The sequence below is a fragment of the Zea mays genome, chromosome 10, assembly GCF_902167145.1.
Source record: "Zea mays cultivar B73 chromosome 10, Zm-B73-REFERENCE-NAM-5.0, whole genome shotgun sequence".
NCBI lineage: Eukaryota > Viridiplantae > Streptophyta > Magnoliopsida > Poales > Poaceae > Zea > Zea mays.
The window spans coordinates 39,378,372-39,397,376 of NC_050105.1; the positions used below are offsets into that span (position 1 = coordinate 39,378,372).

Genomic DNA, 19,005 nt, shown 5'->3' on the forward strand with positions numbered 1-19,005 from the left:
AGAATAAAAGCTTAATGAGTTCATGACAGTTGACAGTCATAACATTGTCAATGTATCATTGGTCTCGATTACATTATAGTTGACTGTTAACACAACACAAATTAATATTCATTAATCAACAACACATGCAGGTGAGTTTTTCTAGTGAATGTAGCACATTTTTAGTGGATGCAGCACATTTAAAGAGGTATATTGATATTTCGGGTATCCACTGGATACCATAACATTGTTAATGTATCATTGGTCTCGATTACATTACAGTTGATTGTTAACCCAACACAAATTAATATTCATTAATCAACAACACATGCGGGTGAGTTTTTCTAGTGAATGTAGCACATTTTTAGTGGATGTAGCACATATATTGATATTTCGGGTATCCACTGGATACCCGTGGGTAAAGTATTTTACTCATACCTGACCCGATGTATTTCGGTTATCCGACCCGATAGAACCCACGAGTGAGTTTTTCTACCCGTATCCATATCCATCGGGTACGAAACCCGCGGGTCCAACTGTCATCCCTAATGGTGAGCCAATGCATTGCACAAATCCAACAATTTTCATAATGCCTCCCCACACACCTTATCTGCAAATAGGTCATTTTATTTGCAGCATGGTTCCATGAGGTGCATTCAACCTCACTAATTTGTGAGAGCCAAGTAAGGTTTAGGGATAGAACAACACATTTTTAGTGGATGTAGCACATATATTGATATTTCGGGTATCCACTGGATACCCGTGGGTAAAGTATTTTGTCCATACCCGACCCGATAGAACCCACGGGTGAGTTTTTCCCATCCCTAATGGTGAGCCAATGCATTGCACAAATCCAACAATTTTCATAATGCCTCCCCACACACCGTTTGCAGATCATTTTATTTGCAGCATGGTTCCATGATAGGCAATGGACAATGCTATAAAGAAGGTGCACTCAACCTCACTATTTTGTGAGAGCCAAGTAAGGTTTAGGGATAGAACAACACAGTTTTAGTGGATGTAGCACATATATTGATATTTCGGGTCGGGTAAAGTATTTTATTCATACCTGATCCGATAGAACCCACGACCCACGGGTTGAGTTTTTCCCATCCCTAATGGTGAGCCAATGCATTGCACAAATCCGCACCTTATCTGCAAAATAGGTCATTTTATTTGCGCATGGTACCTTCATAGGCAATGGAAGATGTTGTGAAGAAGGTGCATTCAACCTTACTATTCTGTGAGAGCCAAGTAAGGTTTAGGGATAGAATAGCACATGGGTGCAGGTGTTACATAGAACCCCTCTGACCGTTACACTTGTCTATCAGATCACCGGCCAGCAGTATGGGACTACAATAAATTTTCACTGCGTCAGCACCGCTGCACTGCGGGTGGGGAGTAGAAGAAATGGGCCTGCACGTTGGGCCACTTGAATTGCCTACATCTGCAAAACACATGATTCACACCCTAGCACAACACATACCGAACACTCTTGCATTTAGACACAGCGGATTTATTAAGATTCAACGCTTGCCCCTCATCTTCTTGTAACATAACATAACAAATAGACTGAAATCTTATACATGAGCCGGAATCATATGCAAAAAAACAAACCTATATACAGAGGGGAGAACCATGGTGGTGATAGGATCAAGTCCTACTGGTCATCCAGCTTCCACACCTCATGGAGAAGCCTATACCTCGCTGTGGTCGAGTTGCTGATCCGCTTCAGCTTCGCAAGCGGGTCTGATGAGGTGTTGGAGATGAAGGTAAGTGGGGAGCTCAGCTCATCAAGCTCGTCATCGCTCGTGTTGGACTTGTGAAGGATGGCGGACCCGCTCTTCCTAGGATCACCGATGACGCTTAGTATTGCCCCAGATACAGGGGCATTGTACAAAATTGGCGATGCGCTGCACGGGATCGACCGTATGCCCTTGTTAACCTCCAGGTGGTCCTATCAACAGGGGAGATTCATTGGTCAGTAACCTTCCATAATTTACAGTGGAACAGAGTAAATTTCACTCAAACTGCAGATAAGTACACGTGCTTCTTTTACTGTAGTTCCCTTCCTGTGAAACTAGCAGCCTAATGCGAAGATATACCCCCTAAAATTTATATGTCATGGAAAAAATGGTTATTATAAGCAAAAGAACCAAGAGCTAAATAAACTAACCTCCAACTCTAGTGCTTGAAGTAAAGAACCTTGAATGGGATCTGGACAAAATTCATCTGGTAAAAAGACATCCAGGATGTTCTTGATGATTGATGAGCTAAAGGTAGGGCAAAGCTGTAAAACATTACATGACAGTAAGATATTGTTTAAAAAAACGTTTCAATAAGTCATTAAAATATAGAGCACCCTTTTGAACGAGATAGGTATTTTAAAAAACGTTTCAATAAGACATTAAAATATAGAGCAGTCCTTTGAACAAGATATGATTTCATGCCTCTTTCCTGCTACTGGTATCCATGAGCACATCCTTGGGAAGCATTAGGAGATCACTCAGTGCATTCAGGTGATAGAATGGCTTTACAGATTCACCAAAGCCATTTTCACCACCTTCATTGTCAAGTTCTTGATAGTCGTCCATATCCATGCCAAACAAGTCAGTAAGACATCTAGACCAGCTGCCAATCTAAAAGAGGGAAGCAGGTCAATGGTCTTTGTAACAAATGAGAATTAAGGGAGACAAAAGGTCCATCGGCGGTAAGTTGTGTGACCTCACAATAACTCAATAAGCATAGTTGTTATTTAACTCACAGCATTTTTCAGTTGGACCCCAGCACCGAAGCTGAATTTCCCAGATGGGATTGGAAGAACTTTAGGATCAGTTATGGGATCAGACAGCGGGTCTGTTGGAATTTCATCATCTGATTCACGCAAAATAGCATTGAACATTGCTACATCCAACCTAGCTATGCACTGCTCCATCACCTGTAGAAGGGAAATACCGTTGGGAATTAGAACAAGTCAAAGGGTTTTATACAGTCTGCACTTCTTTTATTCTCAGTGCCTCAATCTTGAATCAAGCTCCAGTTGCACTCAGTGTCAAGGGTGTCGGCGCCCAAGACAGTAGGGCCCTGACTACGCAGCTCGTAGTCGTGACGGGTAAGGGTGTCAGGGGTTTTTGCCTGGTAACCCAATGGGTGAAGGGGATGAGATTGGAGGAGTAGGAAGAATGAGATAAGTAATTCTTGCTTGCTTTATTGAATCAGCCACCCGCCTTATATAGCTAGGCCCCCTAACAAACTCCTCCTATTTATCTCCCTAACAAACTCCTGCTACTTATCCTCTTATCTAAACAAATCTCCTACTTTCTAGTCACGTCTAACTGCTTGCTACTCCTGCGCCGGCGTGATCTGTTGCTGGCCTACGCTGATAGTGGTGGCCCCACATGACATATCTCCCCCCTCCCCTCGACGAGCAGCTCGTCCTCGAGCTGGAAGCTGGGGTAGCGGTTGATAAAACTGTCGGTGTCTTCCCATGTGGTTGATGCAGAGGGCTCTCCTTTCCAATGAACCAGAAGCTGGCGAACACCCCTGGCCAAGTGGTATCGCAGGACGTGATCCGGTTCTAGAACATCAACACCATTGTGGATTTGAGGAAGGGCTGGTGGAGTGGCCGGTGGCGTGCCCACAAATTTCTTCAAGAGGCCAACGTGGAACACGTCGTGGAGGCGGGGGCGAGGTGGAAGCTCTAGCTGGTAGGCGACGTCGTTGATGATGGCGGTGATGCGATACGGTCCGTAGAACCGTGGCTTGAGCTTCCCTGACGTGGGCATATGTAGCGATGAAGCGGCACGGTGGCGCAAACGGAGCCAAACCCAATCACCACTGCAAAGCGGACGTCCCGGTGATGGTTGTCGTAGAAGCGCTTGTAGATGACTTGAGCCTGCTCGAGGCGGTGACAGACGTCCTCAAGGAACTCGTCACGTTCCGCCATGTGCTTGGCGACCGCCACCACCCTCATTTCGTCGAGCTCATGCGAGCGGATAGAGGGTGGGTCTCGGTTGTAAACCACCCGGAACGGAGTGGCGCGGAGCGCAGACTGGTAGGCGGTGCTGTAGATGTACTCTGCCCAGGGAAGCCAGTGTAGCCATTGGCGAGGCCGATCCCTTGTGAAACAGCGCAAGTACATGGTGATGACCTTATTGGCGGCCTCCGTCTAGCTTAGCGATCCACCACCGTGTATGGGTGCGCGAGTGGGATGAAGTGGCAGTATTTGCTGAAGCGATCCACCACCCAGGATGACGGACTTTCCACCCACACACGGGAGCGCCTCAATGAAGTCCAACCCGATGTTTGCCCAGACCGCCGTTGGCACAGGAAGGGGCAGTAGGAGGCCGGCTGGGTGTAGGTGGTCCCACTTGTAGCGTTGACATGTGGCGCAGACGCGAACGTAGTCATGTACCATGTGTCGTATGTTGGCGAAGTGGAAGTCATGGCGTAGGCGGTGTAGTGTACGCTGGACGCCTTCATGGTTGTCGTCGTGTTTGGCGGTGACGAGCTCGTGGAGTGGCGATGCAAGTGGGACGTAGAGGCGGCCTTTGAACGCCACGAGCCCGTCAACGAGCGACCGGGAGCCCGTGCGTTGGCCCGCTACGAGGTCCTCCTTGAGGGCGATCAGAGAAGGGTCAGTGTCGTGAGCTTGGCGAAGATGATCGACGAAGTTGAAGGTAGGATCAGATATGGCGAGAAGCACCAACTCCACCGTGTCGCGCCTGGACAGAGCGTTGGCCACCGTGTTGGTGCTGCCCGCTTTGTACTCCACTGTGAAGTCAAACCCAAGAGTTTGCCCACCTAGTGGTGCTGTGGAATGGTGGCGAGGCACTGGTCGAGCAAAAATTTGAGACTGAAGTGGTCAGTGCATACCAGGAAGCGGCGGCCCCAAAGGCATGGTCTCCAGTTGCGCACGACGAGGACGAGGCCAATAAGCTCACGCTCATACGCCGCCAGGGAGCGATGTCGAGGTGCAACAGGCCGACTAAAGAACGCCACAAGGTGCTGGTCTTGGAGGAGCACGGCGCCGAAGCCGTGCTTCCAGGCATCGCACTCAACGACAACCGGTTGGCCAAAGTCAGGCAGTGCGAGCACCGATGCTGTGGTGGTGGCAGTTTTGAACGCCATGAAAGCCGCCTCAACCTCGGGTGACTAGTCGAACCCCTCCTTGCGAAGAAGAGTGGTGAAGGGCGTGGCGATGGCCCCAAATGTCTTGACGAGCTTGCGGTAGTAGCCGGCGATGCCTAGGAAGCCGCACACTGCTCGTGGGGAGCAAGTGATCAACTATTCTACGACGGCTTGAGCTTTTGCTGGGTCTATGGCGACGCCTTCAGCATAGATGACATGTCCAAGGTAGGAGATTGAGGTGGCTACGAACTCGCACTTGGAGCGCTTGACGAAGAGGTGGTGGTGGTGGTGGTGGTGGAGGACGACGTGCACGTGTCGTAGATGATCGGTCCATGTCTTGCTGTAGATGAGGATGTCGTCAAAGAAGACGAGGATGAACCAGCGAAGAACGATTGCAAGATGGTTCATGAGTGCCTAAAATGTTGTCGGGCCATTGCAGAGCCCGAACGGCATGGCTAGGAACTTATAGAGGTTGTCATGCATGTGGAATGTCGTCTTGGCGATGTCTTCGGCACGCATCCGGACTTGGTGGTAGCCGGAGCAGAGGTCCAGTTTGGAGAAGAAGCGGGCGCCGCGGAGCTCGTCGACCAGGGGATCGGGTACACATCCTTCACCGTGACCATGTTCAGGGCACGATAGTCGACGCAGAGAAGCCATGTGCCATTGGCCTTCCGCACGAGCAGTACCAAAGATGAGAACGCCGAGGAGCTCCATTGAATAATGCCCTGCTCGAGCATGGTGGCGCATTGACGTTCCAGGTCATCCTTTTGCGCCACAGGGTAGCGGTAGGGTCAAATAGCCACTGACACCGATCCAGGAAGTAGGGTGATGGCGTCATCGCGTGAGCGGGGCGAGGGCATGCCCTTGACTTCGTTGAAGACCGCCGCGAATGTGTCGAGGTGGGCCTGCATGAGATTGTCGCCCGGGCATGCACGCAGTGCTGGGCTAGATGGACCCGCCTGCCCACGCCAGCACACCTGATGGTCATCGCGCCAGAAGGACATGGTCAAGGCGCCAAAGTCCCACTGGATGGCCCCCAGCGAGGCGAGCCACTGGGTGCTGAGGACCACGTCGTAGCCGATGAGGGGCAGGACGAAGAAGTCCACGGAGAACACCTCGCCGTTGATGGAAAACGGGGTGTCGCGGTACACGCCCGGGCACGACACCCGATCGCCATTGGCCACTGTGACGTGGAGCTTACCGCCGTGGTGAAGGAACAAAGTGCGGTTGGCGGCCTCTTCGACGTTGAAATTGTGGGTTGAGCCGGAGTCGAGGAGGACGAGGGAGACGCCGCCCAACTTGATGCGCATTTGCATCGTTTCGCTGGTGCGGATGCCGGTGATCACGTGCACTGAGATCGGTGGTTCGTCATCGGTCGTCTCCTCCATGACGGTGTCCGCATCGTCATCCTCAGACACCAGGTCGATGAGGAAGATTCGTTGGCAGACACAGTTGTGATCGTGCCCGAACTTTTCGTTGCAGTTGAAGCACAACCCCAAACGACAACGTTCTTCCATCTCTGCCTGGGACAGACGCCTGACCTAGCGCCCCTCCACGGTTGCCGGAGTCTGCTGGCCTGCAGCTGGTGGGTGGGGTGCTAGCAGTGCGAGTCGTGGTGGAGGCGCTAGTAGGAGACCCCGTTGTTGTAGGTGTCGAGGCTGTGAAGCGAGGGCCGCCGCGCATTGATCGTGGAGTTCTAGCTTGCAGGCGAAGCTTATGGCGACGGCGAGAGATTGTGGGTTGTGGATTTCGACGTCCAGGCTGAGGGGGGGCTGCAGACCGGTGGTGAAAAGTTGCACCTTCTGGGCCTCTGTGAGTATGCCGGCGCAGGGAAGAAGGGCCTCGAATCGCTCCTAGTAGTCTGCAACTGAACTCGTGCGTTTGCACGCCACGAGTTCGCCCAGTGGATTGGTGCACAATGGTGGCCTGAAGCGCGTGTTGAGCAGCTCGACGAAGCGTCTCCATGACGGCGTGCCTTCTTCGCTCTGGATCTGCATAAACCATATCTAGGCGCCATCCTCCACATTGTAGGATGCCATCCATACCTGCTCTTCGGCCGCGATACGTTGCTAGAAGAAATAGGATTCACATCGGTTGATGAACGCCAGTGTGACACCCCAGTGTCACCTAGGGTTTCTCTCAAAGTGCCAAACCAAGAACCATCATTTTATGTGAACCAAACTTACCAAAGTAAGCATGAGCATCAAATTGACTTAAGAATGAAGAATCCACCAAGCCTATACTTAAAAGTATCATGATCAAAACAAATGGGTCTTTCAAAAAGGTAATAATGTTGCAACCCTAATAAAACCCTAAGTGAGCCCTATGAGCAAAATTCAAGAAAATGGGGAATTGGGTATGAAAAATTTAAAATCATGGCTTGAGCCAATTATAAACATTGAAGTATATTCATTAAGCAACAAGAAAGGTTGAGAAAGCTTGGCCAAAATAACTCAAATAAAACCCCAAATCAAGCTTCTCATGTGGGGACTCAATGGGGAATTCTGAATTTCAGGATTCTGAATTTCAGACCTTGAGCCAAAGATCAAGCGTGTTCACCTTGATCCCTAACTCAAATCCTAATGGCCCCATTAACAAAAATGTGCCTAACTAACCCCTCTGTCGTGTGCCAGAAGATGGCATTGGGACGCGAGCCCTAGACACGACAAAACCCTGGATTTGCCTCGGGTTTGAGCAGGGAGACAGACCGGATTTCCGGGCTCCATATCTCTGCAACCAGTAGGCAAAATCCTATGACCCCCACACAAGATCGGTAGCTTGTAGGGAGGAGAAGAGGTTTTGTGCACTGACCAAGGCGAGAGCAGGCTCGGATGGGCGACCACACGCGCCAGAACTTGGGCAGAACGCACGGGCACACGTGTTCGACCCTGGTCGGCTCGCCGGCGCTCGCCCAACCCGCGCGCGCGCTCGCCCCGGCGTTCGGTCAAGTCCGCCGCGCGCCCTTGCCCTCGGCCGTGCCCGCCCGCGCCTATAAAGCCTCCCCGGGCGCGCCTCACTTCACCCCGCGCTCACCATCACCGGCCAGCCACCCCTCCTTAGCTCCGGCGAGCTCTTTTCCGCCCGCCACTGCCGCCAGAGCTTCGGCCACCGTGGCCAGCCCGCTCCAGCCACCCCCAAGTCGAGCCAGTGCTTCGGCTAGCTCCACCAGTGGCCCGTGAAGCTTTCCAAGCCCTCGGACCCGACAGGACTTCACCGGAAGCCCGAGATCGACTTCACCGGACTTCGGTCGCCCGCCTGCGCGCGTGGACCAAGCTCTCCGGTGAGCCATTTTTCAATTCCTCGCACACACACCTTCCTTGTTCCCTGGTGAAGCTCTCTGACCCGTTCAATTGAACTATCGCGCCGTGAGCAAGCCGGACTCCTCGCCGCCGACGAGCATCCCCGCCTGCGCACGTGGACCGGCCAACTCCGACCATCCCCGACAGCGACCCGCACATCGCTGTGATCCCCGAGACCTCCCCTACGTCCTCGACCACCTCACCGGAGCAATCTCGCCGCCGGTAAGCCCCTCCGCCCTTTCTTCCGCCGCGGTTACTGTTTAAGTTAGGAGAAGGACCTCGGGTTAGGAGTAGAAGAACCCGAGGGGTTTTCTGCAATGTCAGTGACTCATTTGAATAGTAGCCCAGGGACTGATCCGTGAGGAAAAACCTAAAACACCCGCCAGGGACCCCAGTGCAAAGTAGTTTTCCATTTAATCAATTCTGTTAATCTTTTTAAATAACCAGAGAACTTAGAAAACCCATAACTTGATGATTTCTTAATCAAAATTTGTTAAACTAATTTTGCTAGATCCTAAATATTATGAACTATCATTTAAAAATAATAAACCCTATGCTTTCTGTTCTAATTTTTAGAGTTTAAAATTAAAAACAGAAACTGACCAAACCTTGTTTAATTAAGGAGAATTAGTTTTGCTTCTGTGCTGAACCTAAGAAAATTTGTAGATGTTCAAACCTCACTTAAGCACTGTTTAAAAATAGTAGGAACCCCAGTATTGAAGAATATAGTGTAGATATTCATTTAAAGCTATTTTGCCCAAAACTTAGGAAAAAACAGAAAGGCATTAGAAATTAATGAACAGTAAGTGGAATTATTTTTCCTAGTTTGCTTAAGTAACAAAGAACCTAGGAAAAATAAAGAGACCTTTAGTCCTGATCAGTTTTAAAATAAAATGTTTTATTTAGCATTATTTGAACTGGAAATCAATTATTAGAATTACAAAACTAGACCCAAAATTGATAATAAAAATTCAGTGGACTTATAACCACCAGAACCCCACTGCAAAAATAATGAACACCTCAGCCCAACATTTTGAGTAAGGAAAATAAATATAAGATGATAATGAGGCATTTTCCAAATAAATCATGAATAACCCATAATGATGCAATAATGGGCAGCCAAAAATTTGCTAAGTCCATAATGAGATAAGCCACCAGAGAAAAATGCAAACCCATTAAAAAGATGTAAAATAATACCTATTGTCCAAACTTTATAAGAAAAGCCATTTAATCCACTTGATGCATACCACCCCTTCCCTTAAGCAAAAAGATGCCAAACTTCAGAATGATTGCTCTTGCGCAAAATAAAAGCTAAGAAAAATCAGAACTCTGTTGTTTGATATTTTTCAAATATAGTGGTAGTAGAAAGCACCTCTTTAGCTAGAAACTTGGGAAAACCCTAGTAAAATAACTAATAGGTATTAATAGCTAAAATTTTGTGCCAAGTCTTGTTATAGCACCTAAAGGCCAGCAAAAATAAGTTTTAGAGAATTACCTATGGTTAAATAATAGTTGTAGTTCAAAGCACCCCTTCTGCCCTAAAATTTGGTAATTTTGTCCAGAGAAAACTATTCACCTTTTGACCCTCAAATTTTGAGGCAAAGAATTATACACCAGTACCAAGCCACTGTAATTTTTGCAGAATTTTTGGAATTTTATTAAAACAACTTGTAGTTCAAACCCACTCCAAAACATTAAAGAGAATAAAAGAAAAAGAAAGAAGAAATAAACCTCACCCCAATAAGTCCAACTTGAGTACTTATCAATTCTCACTCAGACTTAAAAAGAATTCAGTGGAACCCCAAAAAAAATAAACCTACCACTTACCTTAGCTAAAGTTTGACCCAATTTACCAAGTATACCACCCAAGGGTCTTACATAAGTAAAATTAACCTTGTCTAACTCAAGAAGATCATACACCGTCAAAAGTTGTAATTTCTAAAAGCACCTATTATATCATGCATATATCTTACGCATTGCATTCATTAGATTGTAATCTTGCCGACGGAGAGTACGTGCTCATCCCCGAGCAAGGATCTATCCAAGAAGAGGAACCAGGAGCAAGCTTCCGAGGCTACTGTTGAGGATCTCCCCGCAACCCCAGCAATTGAAGGCAAGCCCCGGTTTATATGCATAACCGTATTATTATATGCTACTTTACTACACTTAATGCTTGTAGGATTGTAATGTGCACTTAAGTGTAGGAGTTGCTTGAAACCTCTAGTTGCATGAACTTAGGATTCCTTTTTGATGAATACTAGTATGCTAGATCGAGTAGCTGCTTGCTAATCAGGATCTCGGTAGAAGTCGAGTGATTTTTCTAGCACTCGCGCGAGGTCAGGAATTGATTGTATTCATCTTGATAACGGGATCTATGTTGGTCTATGGACTTGGATCCAGGGAGGATGCCTTGACCATGAGACGGGAAAAGGAATTAAGGATTAATGTGTGGATACCTGAGTCAAGCTTTTGAATGTACTAAGCACATGCCGGGAAAAATGGTAACCGGTAAACCTAGTACCTGAGTGAAGCCGGGCGCGGACTTTATCCCTCATGCGACCTGAGACTGGGTCTCCCATGCTAGCTATGGTGGGTACAAGTGCGGTCACTGCACGGCGGCAGCCGGGGTCATTGGAGCATTGTATGCCAAGGCGGTGAGGCCTGGCCGCGAACGGGGAATCGATGGGGACGGTTGACATGTGTGGGGACGGAGTGCCTCGCCACGTCGTGTGTTTAGGTTTACCTTGCAAGGTTAAAACTCGATTCGAATCGTCTGCTTCTCGCAGCTAATGAGACTGCTTGACCCCTTGTACTGCATCGAGTAAGAAGTGAAATGAGGTTACCTGAGATAATTTATTGATTGAACTAAATGCTTGTTACCATGTATGCTTAGAAGGAGCAAATCGAGCTAAGTTAATGAGGATAGAATTTGAAAAGCTAAAAATTGATTTTAGAAACAGTTAGTGCTTTTGGCAAACCAAACCCCTCAGCCAAACAGCTGCATAGTCTAGAGGTAGAGGAGTAGACTCCTCACACCGGTTAAGTCTAGCTGAGTATTAGTATACTCAACCTTGCTTGTGGCATAATTTTTGCAGGTACCATTCAGGAAATGGTTGATGGTGTGACTTGGCCTACCACTCTGCCACCGGGTTGGACGGTCGAGTGGGATGTTGCTCCGGCAGGAGAGGAGCACGAGGAGTAGTGGGCTAGGCCTTGCCCATTTCCTCGATACCGACGACATCGATTATCCGCTGCATTTTATTTTGTGAACTCTTATTCGCTACTCAAAAACTCCGATTTATGTAATAACTCAGCACTTAATTTGAGGTTTCATGTTTTATTGTATTTCTTCTGTGATTCACCTTCGAGTGAGATTGTGGAATTTAATCCTGGTTAAGTGGCCCCATCAGACTAGATCTGAGAGACTGACGGGTTATTCCGATTTAAGTGTGTTACGGCCCCTGAGGCGTGACTTAGGCACTTAAGCTGGAATAATTCGGGTGGTTCCGCCACAGCCAGGGGGTCGGACTTCCCTTCGAACTTTGGAAAGTCCATCTTTTGGAAACGCGGTGGTCGGTCGCTGTGATGCTCGCCACTTTGTGTGCTGTAGGAACCTAACGTGGACATGTCGGTGGAGCGTTTTTTTAGTGTGTCAAGCTTGACCTGCAGCGTCTCGACGATTGCAGTCAGCTTGGGATGAGGGCCGCGGGATCAGCTGTCGATGGCACGACCATGGTCATTGGCGCAACGTGTGGTCTTGGCGTAGTTGTTGCAGAGGATCAGCTGGAACGCGAAACCAGGTTGTCAAGGGCGTCGACGACCAAGACAACAGGGCCCTGACTATGCAGCTCGTAGTCGCGACGGGTAAGGGTGTCGGGGTTTTTGCCTGGTAACCCAATGGTGAAGGGGATGAGATTGGAGAGTAGGAAGAATGAGATAAGTAATTCTTGCTTCCTTAATTGAATCAGTCGCCCGCCTTATATAGCCAGGCCCCCTAACAAACTCCTATTTATCCTCTAATACTTATCTCCCTAACAAACTCCCACTTATCCTCTTATCTAAACATTATCTCCCTAACAAACTCCTACTACTTATCCTCTAATCTAAATAAATCTCCTACTTTCTAGTCACATCTAACTGTCTGCCTGCGCCGGCGTGATCTAGTGCTGGCCGCGTGGCCTACGCTGATAGTGGTGGCCCCACATGACACTAAGTCCTAAAATAAAAATATGAAAAATTCAATTGTCAAGTTACACCTTATTCAGCTTACTAACATAGATATCACAATGTTGCATCATACAGACCTAAGAAAGCAGCTGTAGCCCATGGCAAAGTGCTCAACAGCAATAAAAAACCGGCTGGCTACTGGTTGTAGGCCCATACCAGTAAGTATCGCACTGGCCAGTGTGATTCCATACCAATTTTAATGCAATCTTAACTCTAATAGTTATGAAATACCAGTAAGTTTTTGGGATATTTTTTTGCAGAGCTACCATTTACTCCAAAAAAGAAATATGTAATATACCATGGATAACTACAGTAATAGCTTCAATAACCTTCCAGTCTCAAGTATAACGGAAACTATTAAAAGAGTATCTGACTGTGAATGAACAAGAAGTCGCTAATCAATTATCTGGAGCTTACCAACTTGGTTAACATAGGCAGACATCCACACTCATGACCAGCTGCCCTTACTGGGCAAAGCCGTTCTGACGCTTCCTTAAAGGCTTTCTTCCATATGTCCATTGATATGGTTGCTTGTTGCTGGTTGCCCACAACAGGAATCTTTCCATAGCCTTTTTTTGGATTTGGAGTACTTCTCAAACCACCAGTTATATCAGCAGATTGCATATGTGGTGTGAATGTCTGCAAATCATGATTTTATGACACCATGTTCAACAAATTCCTATGAAGGAAGGGATAACAACAATCGGTAAGGGGAACAAACCTGCCACCAAAGGGTTTCAACAATTCGAGAAAATATCCATGATTCGATCTTCTTTAGTGCAGCTATAAATGTGTCAACATCTTCCCAGTTATCAAACTCAGGGGAAAGTAATTTTCCTTTCTTCCTATTAAGTGACTCCCACATTGATGCAGAGTTTTTCCTGTATGTTGTTTTGGAATTATAATCACCATAATTGCTGCTATTTACAGTGCCCGATTGCCTAGAAGTTTCAGTAACAATTGCTCGCAGTACAACACAGTTTGACAACCAGAAACTCAACCTGATTAGAGAAAGACTATGTGAGCCAACAGATAAAGCAATATCTGAGTTTAAAATTACATCAATTACTCTTAGGTAAAACTACATTCTAGATAATGGCAAAAAAGACTGAAGTTAACCATGCAGAAACTTGGTGAGTCATTGCCAAATGTTCTACGTTAAAAATGTTATAATTTCCTTAAAATATTGAGGTTTGAATATAAGAGGGAATCTCAATTCTCAAGCACCTTGCAATGTCATATCCACAAGCTTTTGCAACCAAAACCAGCCCAGAGGTTGTGTTCCTTGCTGCACTTCCCATCTTGTCTCTTGAACAGTTTTTTAGTGCATGCACAAAATGCCTGGAGAGCCTCCGTGCCGGTGTATGAACCTTGTTTACTGAACTACCATGTTCTGCAATTATTGAATAAAGGCCTATCTCAGCAGCGGCAGCTTCCCTTAGCTCTGCTTCAAGCAACTCAATTTTAAGTTCTAGTTCTCGAACTTTGTTGTCATTTCGATTATTTGAAATGCGTATTGGTTCCTGGACTTGCAATCCATCATCAACACTGGCCTTATTCTCATGAGTAATTGCAATATCCTGGGAATCAACTTTCTTATTTATGATACTTCCATTAACATCTGGAACTCTCATACTGAACCTCGCATTCCTTGCTCTATCAGTAGTTAAAGTGCTATAAGTTCTCTCCCCAAACTGTCTTTGGTTAGATTCAGTCATACCATATGCAAATGACATTTTACGACCACTTCTGAATGCATTGTGTGGTGGAAGAGACGGACTTTGTTCTCTGGGCAAATCTGATGAGAGAGACAGATTTTCTGGATGGCCATTTTGCTTTTGCACTTGAATTGGAAACTTTTCAACTTCTTCATTCCTCACTTTCATACAGGATACTGTTGCTTCATGTTGAGAATCCAACGATGAGCTGGTACCTTCATTATTAGTTAACCTGATATCCTTGCCCTAGCAAGTTCAAAGTAGACTCAGGTATGGAATTAAAGACAATGCCATAACGTTGTGACAGGATACAACAAACACATGAATAAACTGCATTGTTACTATTTTTGTTGAAGCTTGTCAGCATGGAATTCCTACTTTATCGCAGATAACATATTGTGTACTTGACAAGAATATAAGATAAGTAACAAAACATGGATAACAAAAGGAAAAAAGAACACATGAAGTGTGAGCTCTTCTATCAACCATAGCGGCAGCTATATCTTGGCTTGACAGGAACAATGTGGAAGTCCAAAATCGAGTACATGATATAATAGCACCAAGGTGCTATTTGGTTCACGAAATGTAACGTAAATGGTAATGGTAATGATTCACACTCGAGTATCGACGGTAACAAGTTTGAATAGGCCGGTATCCATTTCTAGTGTGGTATCAAATTACGGTTGCACTTAAACAAACAAAATTTAATGTTATCGGTTATCCATTACGTTATCAATATGTGAACCAAACGGCACCCAAGTTGGTAATGTAATGGAAACAACATAGTAGAAACAACTCAGTGAATCACCCAATGTTATTACTCCCTCCGTTTTGAATATGTGGCGTCAAGAATAATAAATGCCATTTATTTAAAAGCAGAGGGAGCATCACATTGTTTGTTCATGACAATATAGAGAAGGAACCTTTTATTTGAAGTAAGATAAAAAAAATACAATAAGAGTGAATTACACATATACGATGGAGTTTTTTTTACCTTGAGGGATTCATGAGATCTATTGCTACCTGTGAGAGCAGTTACACCCGAGCGGTACAGGTATGGAGTTGCTTCTTCTTCATCAGTAAAGGAAGCAAACTCTGTATCTTCAGTATACTCCTCACTCACCGTTGCTGAGACAAATTCCTTTGAATCTTTATCAACTGATGCCTCTTGTGATAATGCATCTCTTGAAGAAACGCTTGAGTTATCGCCATCCAAAGGCTGGATTCGGAGGTAAACCATGGGTTGGGCATTGTTTTTGAAACTTCTCTTGGAACTGAGAGGCACAGGAACACTGGTGTCCTCATGAAACATTGCATGCTCTGCAAGGTCTAGTGTTGCAGACCCCAAATGCTGGCCCTTCAGCTTCTCCCTCCTCGGCTCATACAAGTTCAATTCAAGCAGGTTCTTCTGCCACTTTCCACTCTTGGATGACCCCTCCTTCTGGAAAATAGCCTGTAAGTTTATGAACTCATTAAATTCAATCTTCCCTGCTGTGGAACCTGACCCAATTGAAGGCGCAACAGTGCTCGTCTTTCCTGAATTGCGCTCGCCATTTTCCCAGAAGAGTACTACGGAGCGCAAAGACTTCAACGATTCAGAAGGGGGCCATGGGCTGATTTCTTGGATGAGAATATTGAAATCCACATGGAAGGCAGAATCCTTCCTTGTCTTGGTTCGGAGGCCTAGCACCATTGTTGCAGTGCAGGGTACAGACTGAGCTTACTGGATGAAGAAGAAACCAGTCTACTTCTGCAATTCACTCTGAATAGAAGAAATCAGACACAATGGATGCGAAGTCCCTGCATTCAGCAAGGCAGTGATTATCTTACTAGGTAAAGGAGAAAAGAAAAACAGTTAATGATTAAGATCGTGTGCGTCGAGACCTAATGCTAATAATAATAGCAGCAGCAGAAGCAGATGATCCTAGTGGGGATGCAGTGAATAGAAAAACTTCGTTAAAATACAAAATTTTCAGCAAAAAGAACAAGGTAGCGTAAAACCCAAATAATACGGACGCATGAGTCGATGAAGCAAAGGGAGATAACTCGAACCTAGTTAAACTAGGGAAAATGCTAGGGACAGCACGAGATCTGAGAGAAGAGACGACTTTGACCGGACTGGACTGAGACTAACCAATGCAGCATCCAGAACATGTGAAGTACCAGCCCAATACCAGAGGCAAAGAAAACAGACAGCGTCTTGCATTAAATCAAGGGCAATGGAAAGAGAAAAACAGACAGCGTCTTGCATTAAATCAGCCGGTCTGCAAGAGCAGCTCCCGTAAAGAGAACCTGAGCCATCAAGGAACCAATCAATGTTCATTGGAAAGAGAAAAAAGGGAGCATTTGGTTGAAGAAAAAGCAAAAACTTTACCCACATTAACAACAAAAGAGATGCAGAGTACTGCTAGTGCTAGCAAAGCAAAACTGCCAAGCAAACCCAAGAGGACTCGGTACGGGAATTACAATGAATGCCGATTAAATTAGCAGAAACAAGTTAGGACAACCAAAATGCAGTATCAAAAGCCAGGACAAGGGGGGAGGGAGTTGACTGGGTACAGAGCCCAAACCAATCAAGTATACTGTGAAAAAGAAGGCTCAAATGCAGAGAGAAGGATAAGACAAGGGCGGCCACGGGCAAACCGAAGTAAACGGGTCAAGAACCGCAGCTGCAGCAGTTACCTGAATCTAGCAGGGGCAGGCCAATCCAGACGCAATGCAACGAACCGGAGAAGATTGATGGGGAGGATGCATCGGCTGGAGAGGATTTCAAACGTCGGGGTAAGGGGAATGATGTCTGTTCGGCGAGTGAGTTCGTGGACGCGCAGTCCAGGTTGTCGGTGTGTGGGGCTAACAAGGCGGATACAAGAAGCCGGACGTCTTCCTCTGCCTCGAGGAGGAGACGAAGAAGAGATCGTGGACCCAAAGCAAAGCGGAATAAACTATTCCGGAGGAGAGGAAAGAAAAGAATCTGATCGAGTTTTCTAATCGAAATCTAGGGAGCTCGAGTCACACCTCACACGGAACTTTGGGGTTCTTTTGCTTGTGGAGCACCTACTCGTTCATCATTACTTGCCAATTATTACTCCTGTAATCTTCACAGTACTACACCTACTACTAGATGAATATCCTGAATATCCTGCTACAGAGTGAACATCTTTATCTCGTAGTTGCCTTGTTGCTACGATAGCAATGACCGACAAAATAAATTGGGCAGCAACGACAGAGAAAACGACAACTCCCCACAACTATTAAGTACGTGTAACGTATTAACCTGAAAGTTTTACAGAGAATCAATGTTAAACTTATCTAAGGATGGAATGACATCCGCAATTTTACATCATATTCGTTTTGTATTGTATAACAAAGAAATGAGATAATTGAAATTGTAAAATGGTCTATGGAAAGTATTTTGCAATGAGCTTGTCAACATGAAAAATCAAATTATAAATGTGTGAGAGCATAACAGCTCGAGGTTGAAGCATCTAGACAACAAAGTGGCGTATCAGGATAAGAGGTTTGGGTCCTGCTAGCCACTTCAACTTCCCGTTGACAATGTCAAGTTGCAGACTTCCTCCAGATTCATCAAAAGCATACTGAAATGGTGAAACATTGTGCCTAGAATTAGTAATGTGATGTCGAACTCTAGTTCATCTATAAACCTGATATAGATAATAAGGAAGCTCAGGAAATTGGTCAAGTTAATTTCAACTTATAGTATGTTGCAAAATGGGTTGCACAAAGAAACATAATTACACTTAAAGATCACATCCTAGAATTTAAAACTTCCTCTCATTTAACCATAGCATCTTTCTAAGTGTTGTGGAAAAGATCTAAAATGTGGGTGGTGTCAAGTCTGCCGAACGCGACACCAAAGACAGGCTAGTGCTCTTCGCCATCACTGATATAGACATGGAAGCAGTGCTCATTGTCCGAGACGTCGTCACATGAATTATGTAAAAGAGGCAAGATTGAATGTTATGCTCCATCAACTGAAGTAACTCCATGAGCTAATTCATAGGAATGCATATAGCTTTGAAGTAAATATTATTTTCAAGTACAATGCAATTTACATTTGGTGGAATCACATATTTGTAAACACTATATATCAAACAACACAAAGTACTTAGATTAATAGGCTCTTGTGTGAGAAAAATCAGAGGGCGGGTGGAGGAACGTCGGCCCCTATGTTGGGTACCAGGCGTATGCGTGTTGAATCAATTGATGATTGGAAAAGCCCCAACCGTGGCATACAAATAGGTGTACACAGATCATAGTTCGTAACTCAAGGAGCCATATTTGGTAGCTTATAATTACATGACATTCTAATCTCAATGAGATCCCAAAAATCCGGACTGTTCTCTATATACACAGTTTGTTACACAAGGCAAGATACGCACAACAGATTCTTCTAGAACTCTTTCATCTAACATCCTCGCTCAATCACAGACGAGATAGGTTGAGATTGAACTTGAATTGTTCTAGAGACCGAACTGGCAATGGCTTGGTGAAACCATCTGCAACTTGATCACCTGAAGATATAAAATCAATATCCAGAAGTTTTCTAGTCACTCGTTCTCTGACAAAATGATAATCCACTTCTATGTGTTTAGTCCTGGCATGAAAATTGGGTTTGCTGACAAGTACTTTGC

At 45.7% G+C, this 19,005-nt stretch overlaps 1 protein-coding gene across 5 annotated transcripts; it reads right to left on the reverse strand.

The window, feature by feature from the left end:
• Window positions 1-1,457: 1,457 nt before the first annotated feature.
• LOC103641028 (uncharacterized) lies at window positions 1,458-17,494 on the reverse strand. Of its 5 annotated transcripts, none has more exons than XM_008664441.3 (9): window positions 17,036-17,494; window positions 15,348-16,153; window positions 13,863-14,599; window positions 13,357-13,636; window positions 13,053-13,274; window positions 2,744-2,917; window positions 2,430-2,618; window positions 2,156-2,269; window positions 1,458-1,936 (listed from the first exon to the last, which is right to left on the reverse strand). In XM_008664441.3, exons 2-9 carry the CDS (start codon window positions 16,044-16,046, stop codon window positions 1,640-1,642), a joined length of 2,712 nt encoding a protein of 903 aa, XP_008662663.1. In that variant the 5' UTR covers window positions 16,047-16,153; window positions 17,036-17,494; the 3' UTR covers window positions 1,458-1,639. The 5 variants fall into 5 exon arrangements, with proteins under 5 accessions (XP_008662663.1, XP_008662667.1, XP_008662665.1 ...); XM_008664445.3 differs by having other exon boundaries at window positions 15,348-16,115; window positions 17,036-17,402; XM_008664443.3 differs by having other exon boundaries at window positions 16,238-17,177.
• Window positions 17,495-19,005: the final 1,511 nt, after the last annotated feature.